At 38.6% G+C, this 6,963-nt stretch overlaps 1 protein-coding gene across 10 annotated transcripts in view; it reads left to right on the top strand.

Annotated features, from left to right (window-relative positions):
- Nucleotides 1-6,963, top strand: part of sfxn4 (sideroflexin 4) — a 122,856-nt gene that overhangs the window by 49,219 nt on the left and 66,674 nt on the right. For 2 of the 10 annotated variants that reach the window (XR_009507516.1, XR_009507515.1), the window contains exon 1: nucleotides 39-6,806. The exons of 4 other annotated variants lie outside the window; for them this stretch is intronic. Coding sequence is in view for 3 of the 6 variants with exons in the window: in XM_059947976.1 (XP_059803959.1) it covers nucleotides 6,618-6,806 (189 nt within the window). In the remaining 3 variants the exon portion in view is untranslated. Of the gene's footprint in view, nucleotides 1-38; nucleotides 6,807-6,963 lie in introns of those variants that run through there. 4 more of the 10 variants (XM_059947978.1, XM_059947979.1, XR_009507517.1 and 1 more) reach the window with 4 other exon arrangements.

The following is a 6,963-nucleotide window of genomic DNA, read 5'->3' as shown; positions in this document are numbered from 1 at the left end:
ATTTTGGGTTAATTTTTTTTTGTAGAGCCAGCTGCTTTTTTAGGTAGCTGTCTAGTTTTGGGTTGTGAGGATGGGGTGGGTTCTCCAGTTCCAACACTACTCACTGTTTCTTTTGTTTTCTTTTGTTATTTAGGACATGTCTCTGTTTTGATTCTACGGATCTATGTTTACATTTTTGCTCCCAGACTGTTACTGTACTGCTTGATTTTTTTTAATATGCCTGCTACCTTCTATGCACTAACAATTGATGATGGTTAATACACTTAAATTTGTGAGCTGGAATGTAAAGGGATCGAATCAACCTGTTAAAAGAAGGAAGGTCTTCTCGCACATTAAACAACTCAAAGCTGACATTGCTTTCCTTCAAGAAACTCATATTCGTAGTTCTGATCATTCTCGGCTTTTGTCAAAGTGGGCGGGTCAGCATTTTCATTCATCCTTTGCCGCCAAAGCTAGGGGGGGGGGGTCTCCAACCTTATTAATTCAAATATTCCTTTTGAACTCCATAATAAGATATCTGATACAAATGGCCGTTTTATTATTGTTTCTGGTAAACTATATAATACTAAAGTTGTACTAGCAAACCTGTATGCTCCCAATTTTGATGATGTTAAGTTTTTTGAATGTTTTTTCTCCTCACTACCAGATTTAAACTCATAGTCTCTTATACTGGGTGGCGATTTTAATTGTTGGTTAGATCCTAATTTGGATCGATCGTCCTCTGTTACTAGATTACCTACTAAATCTGCCTTAGCTATTCACTCTTTTCTTTCTAATTATGGTATCTCTGATATATGGCGTTTCCTTCATCCTACTGAGAGAGATTTTTTTTTCACATGTTCACCATACATTTACTAGAATTAACTACTTTTTACTTGATAATCAACTTATTCCATTTGTCTATTCTTGTGATTATCAGAGTATACTGATTTCTGACCATGCCCCAATTACTTTGTCTTTAAATTTTCCTGGTCTCCCTCAGAGGAATAAACACTGGCGTCTTGCCTCGACTTTATTATCGGATGATGATTTTCTAAAATTTATTAAAGATCAGATAACCTTGTATTTTAACACCAATACGTCATCTGAAATGTCATCCCAGATTGTCTGGGATGCCATAAAAGCATATTTGAGGGGTCAAATAATCTCCTATACAGCAAATCTTAATAGAAAGTTCTGTACAGATCGATTAGACCTCATTAATCAGATTAAAGAATTAGATCAACTGTATGCTCAAACTAAGAATCCTGAATTATATAAGAAGTGTGTAGAACTTCAAACTAAATTTAATCTTCTGTCTACTCAACCTGTTGAACGCCAACTTCTTGAAAGTAAGAGTCGCTTTTATATTCATGGTGACAAATCTGGTAAATTTCTATTCAATCAGCTGAGGCGTTCCAAAGCCAAACAACATATTACAAAGATCCGGAAGGAGAATGGAGACTTTACATCGGATCACTTAGAAATCAATGACGCATTTAAAAATTTTTACTCTCGACTTTATTCCTCTGAATCTCTGAATGAGAATATCTCTGTTGATCATTTTTTAAATAATCTGAATATTCCTTCACTTTCATCTGATTTTAAAGCCAAACTTAATGCGCCTATATCATCAGAAGAAATATCTTTTGCAATTTGTGCATTGTATTCAGGGAAATCTCCTGGACCTGATGGGTTCCCCGTAGAATTTTATAAATCATTCTCTTCACTTCTTTCTCCTCAGTTACTCTCAGTATTATCTGACTCATTTAATTACGGTAAATTGCCACCCTCTTTTAATGAGGCATCTATTATCCTTTTATTAAAAAAGGGTAAAGACCCAACAGAGTGTTCCTCGTATAGGCCGATCTCTTTGCTTAATGTTGATGTTAAAATCTTGGCCGAAGTTTTGGCTTATAGATTAGAAACTGTTAATCCCTCTATTATTTCTGATGATCAAACTGGTTTTATTAAAAACCGTCTTCCTTTTTTTAATATTCGGCGTTTATTTAACATTTTATATTCACCTTCAACTGGGATTCCTGAATGTGTTATTTCCCTCGATGCGGAGAATGCATTTGATCGTACAGAGTGGAACTACCTTTTTGCAGTTTTAGAAAAATTTGACTTCGGTCAAAGTTTTATCTCTTGGATCAAATTGCTGTATCTGTATCCTACTGCCTCTGTTTTGACTAATTTTCAGAAATCCCAGTTATTTAACCTCAAACGTGGCACCCGTCAGGGATGCCCTTTAAGTCCCTTTCTCTTTGATTTGGCTATAGAACCTTTGGTGATAGCATTCCGAAGCTGTCCTGAATTGACCGGGATTTGGAGGGGGTGTTGAGCATAAAGTTTCTCTTTATGCTGATGACTTATTACTTTTTCTTTCAAATCCGTCTACATCCTTACCTCCAATGTTTTCACTTCTTGATCAGTTTAGCCAGTTTTCTAGCTATAAACTTAATTTACATAAGAGTGAACTTTTCCCAATTAATAAAGAAGCACAAGAATTAACATTTCGTGACCTCCCTTTTAAAGTAGTTCATAATCAATTTACTTATCTTGGGATTACAGTCACAAGGAAGTTTAAAGATCTTTTTTGTGAAAATTTTGCCAATCTTTTATATACTACAGAACAGAGTCTGTTACAATGGTCACCTCTATCTATGTCTTTGGTAGGTCGTATTAATGTTGTTAAAATGTATGTTCTCCCTAAATTTTTATATTTATTTCAATCAATCCCAATTTTTATTCCTAAATCTTTTTTTGATTCCTTAGACTCTATTATTTTGTCATAGCTGTGGAAGAATAAGCATTCTAGAATTAATAAAGTTTATCTCCAAAAATCTAAAAAAGAGGGTGGCATGGCTTTACCTAACTTTCGTTTATATTATTGGGCAGCCAATATACGTTGTGCTACCTTCTGGTCTTTTTTCCAAGGCCAACCCGAGTGCCCTAATTGGCTGGCAATGGAGTTGAGTTCCACTAAAGATTTATCTATTTCTGCACTTCTTAGGTCTGTACTCCCTAGTAGTTTGTCCAGATTAATTGTTAATCCTCTTGTTAGACACACTGCGAATATGGGCTCAGTTTAGGAAATTTTATGGTTTCTATGGTTTTTCCTTTTCTAGTCCTATCTTACATAATCACCTTTTTTTTTTTTACCTACTATGTATGATTAAACACTCCATGATTGGTATAGGAAGGGCATTAGACATTTTGAAGATCTTTTTAATGATAATCGCTTCGCATCTTTTCAACAGCTCTCTGCTAAGTTCTATCTGCCTAATGCTCATTTTTTTTAGATATCTCCAAATTAGACACTTTATTAATCCTTTAACTCCTAACTTCCCTGAAATGCCTGAGAAAAATGTTATGGATTTATTCCTTTCTATTAATCTACTGGGTAAAGGTTTGATATCATTTATTCGTGATAAATTAGCAATCTTACGGCATGCCCCTGTGGATAAAATTAGAATGGCTTGGGAGCATGATTTAAATATCTCTTTATCTGATGAGACTTGAGACTTGATTCTCAAATCGGTTAATTCAACCTCTCTTTGTGCTCGCCATTGCCTTTTACAGTTTAAGATTGTTCATAGAGCCCATATGTCTAAATCTAAACTATCTCGATTTTACCCTAATATTAGTCCTCTTTGTGATAAATGCAAAAGGGGCGAGGCCTCTCTTATTCATATGTACTGGTTCTGTCCCAGCTTGGAGAAATTTTGGAAAGATGTCTTCATAACTTTATCTTATATTCTGAACCACCACTTAGAACCTAACCCTTTAATTGCTTTGTTTGGTTTTTTGGGTGAGACAGATTTTCGTTTGAGTTCGACTAAGTGTCGAATATTATCTTTTGCTTCTCTCCTGGCTAGACATTTAATCCTCCTTAGATGGAGAGATGTTGCCCCACCCACGCATGCTCAATGGCTTAATGATATTATGTCCTGCTTAGACCTTGAAAAAATTCATTATTCAGTTCTTAATTCGGATATAAAGTTCCATAAGGTCTGGGGACCTCTTATTGAGTACTTTCATAACCTTCCTCTTAACTTTTTTTTCGGTCCCTTGCTTTCAGCTCTTTTTTTTTGGTAGTAGGCATTATTATCTTCTGTTTTTAAGTGTATTTACAGTTTTGGGGGTTTGAATGTCCTGATTTATATTCTCTATATTGTGTTGTGGTTGGTCTGGAGTTTTTTTTTTGTTGTGGGGCTTGGGGAGGATACTAACTTTACATGACTTCAATTTGGGTGCTTTCTCAATTACCTTTTTTGTATTATACTATTATTGCATGTTTATTTTTGCACTGTATTAATTTTCTTCATTTTGGTTTAGGTTTTTTTTAATCTGTAGTAATGTAGAAAATGCATAAAAAAAACAATATTAAAAAAAAGAATTGGGGATCATACAGCGGTCCGACAGCCCATGGGCCTCCCCCCTGCACATGGTGCCCAAAGCACCCGGGGGCTGGAGACCATGTGGCGACTACCGCCGACTGAACGAGGCTACAACTCCTGACTGCTACCTCATGCCGCACATACAGGACTTTGCAGTAAACCTACGGGGGCAAGCATCTTTTCCAAAGTAGACCTCGTATGGGGATACCATCAAATCCCAGTACACCCTGAAGACATCCCCAAAACAGCACTCATCACCCCGATGTGAGGCTTGTGTGGGGCTTGGGGAGGATACTAATTTTACATGTCTTCAATTTGGGTGCTTTCTCAATTATCTTTTTTGTATTATAGTGTTATTGTGTGTTTATTTTTGCACTGTATTAATTTTCTTCATTTTGATTTGGGGTTTTCTTTTTTCTGTCTTTAGTGATGTAGAAAATGCATAAAAAACTAATAAAAAAAAGAAAATTTTCCTGAACACATTTCACAAACTCTAACCCATCTAGACCTTTAACAGTATGGGAGTCCCAATCAATGTGTGGAAAATTAAAACCCCCTACAATCACAACTTTCTGTCTCCTGCAGTTAGTTGTCTGTTATCGCTCTGCAGATTTGCTCCTCCAATTCTCGCTAACAATTGGGTGGCCTATAATACAACCCTATTAATGTGGTCATACCTTTCTTGTTTCTCAGCTCCACCCATATGGCCTCAGTAGACAAGCCCTTTAATCTTTCCTGCTGAAGCACTGCTGTAATATTTTCCCTGACTAGTAAAGCCACCCCCTCCCCCCACCCTTCATCCCTCTGCCTCTATCACGTCTGAAACATCAGAACCCTGGAACATTGAGCTGCCAGTCCTGCCCCTCCTGTAGCCAAGTTTCAGTAATGGCTATGATGTCATAATTCCATGTGTCAATCCAGGTCCTCAGCTCCTCTGCCTTTCCCACAATACTCCTTGCATTGAAATATACACACCTCAGAAGATTGTTACCACCACACACAACCTTACTATTTATGACTTTGCATGAACTACTAACATCATTTATTTTTACCCCTGTTCCACTATCTACTCTGGCACTCTGGTTCCCATCCCCCTGCAAATCTAGTTTAAACCCTTCCCAGTAACACTAGCAAACCACCCTGCAAGTATATTGGTCCCCTTGTAGTTCAGATGCAACCTGTCTCTCTTGTACAGGTCCCACCTGCCCCAGAAGAGGTCCCAATGATCTAGAAATCTGAAACCCTGCCCCCTACACCAGTTTCTCAGTCACGTGTTCATCTGCCAGAGCATCCTACTCTTACCCTCACTAGCTCGTGGCACAGGCAGCAATCCGGATATTACTACCCTTGAGATCCTGTTTTTCAACTTCCTACCAAGCTGTACTCACTCTTCAGGACCTCCTGACTCTTTCTGCCGATCTCATTGGTACTGATGTGTACCACGACATCTGGCTGATTCCCCTCCCACTTCAGAATGCTGTGCATGCGATCAGAGACCGCCCTGACACTGGCACCCGGGAGGCAACAAACCATCCAGGAGTCTCTGTCACGACCACAGAATCTCCTGTCTGTACCCCTGACTATCGAGTCCCCTATCACTACCGCTCTCCTCTTCTTCCTCCCTCCCTTCTGCACTGCTGAACCAGACCCAGTGCCAGAGATCTGGCTGCCTTAGCGTGCTACATCACATGCCTGCGCAGTAGAGCCTCTTTTCCCCGATCAGTTAAAGAAAAGAAAAACGACCTTCCCTCAGCGATGCTTCAGTCTTTCACTCTCAGCCTCTTGCTTCGATTGAAAAGCTCGTTCACTCTCAGCCTCTTGCTTCGATTGAAAAGTTCATCTATCTTATTCCATATACTGTGCACATTCAAATATAACACCTTCAGTCACCCTGTGTTCACCCTTTTGTGATTTTGTCTACCTTTTACATTGCAGCTCATCCTGTTGGTTGCAATTTTGTCCTATCAACAGCTTCTCCCACTACACATTTCCTCTGTTTGTTCTCATCCCCCTGCCAAATTAATTTAAACCCTCCTTAACATCTCTAGCCAACCTCCCTGCAAGGATATTGGACCCTTTCTGGTTCAGGTATAACTTGTCCCTTTTGTATAGTTCATACCTTCCCCAGAAGAGATCCCAGTGATCTATAAATTTGAACTCCTGCCCCTGCACCAGTTCCTCAGCCACATATTTACCTGCCAAATCATTCTGTTTCTACCCTCACTGACATGTGGCATGGGCAGCAGTCCAGATATTACTACACTGGAGGTCCTGTTTCTCAGTCTACCTAACTCTCTAAAATCTCTCTTCAGGGCCTCATCACCTTGTCTACCTTCATCATTGGTGCCAATATGTACCAAGACCTGGTTGCTCACCCTTGTCCTTGATAACACCATGGACCCAATCCAAAGAATTATGAACAGAGTGAGTCTCCATAAAGGGAAAGTTTATCCAATGTAATCTCACAATGCTGATCTCATGTTTAAGCCTCAAAGTTCCTCCTGTGAATATATTCTCTTCCTTTTTGCAATATTTTTATTCAGAAGAAAAAACAAGATTTACAGAGTGCAACACATAGATA

This window comes from Hypanus sabinus, chromosome 22 (assembly GCF_030144855.1).
Source record: "Hypanus sabinus isolate sHypSab1 chromosome 22, sHypSab1.hap1, whole genome shotgun sequence".
NCBI lineage: Eukaryota > Metazoa > Chordata > Chondrichthyes > Myliobatiformes > Dasyatidae > Hypanus > Hypanus sabinus.
The sequence above is the reverse complement of the archived record's forward strand: the minus strand, read 5'-3'. Positions and strand labels throughout refer to the sequence as shown.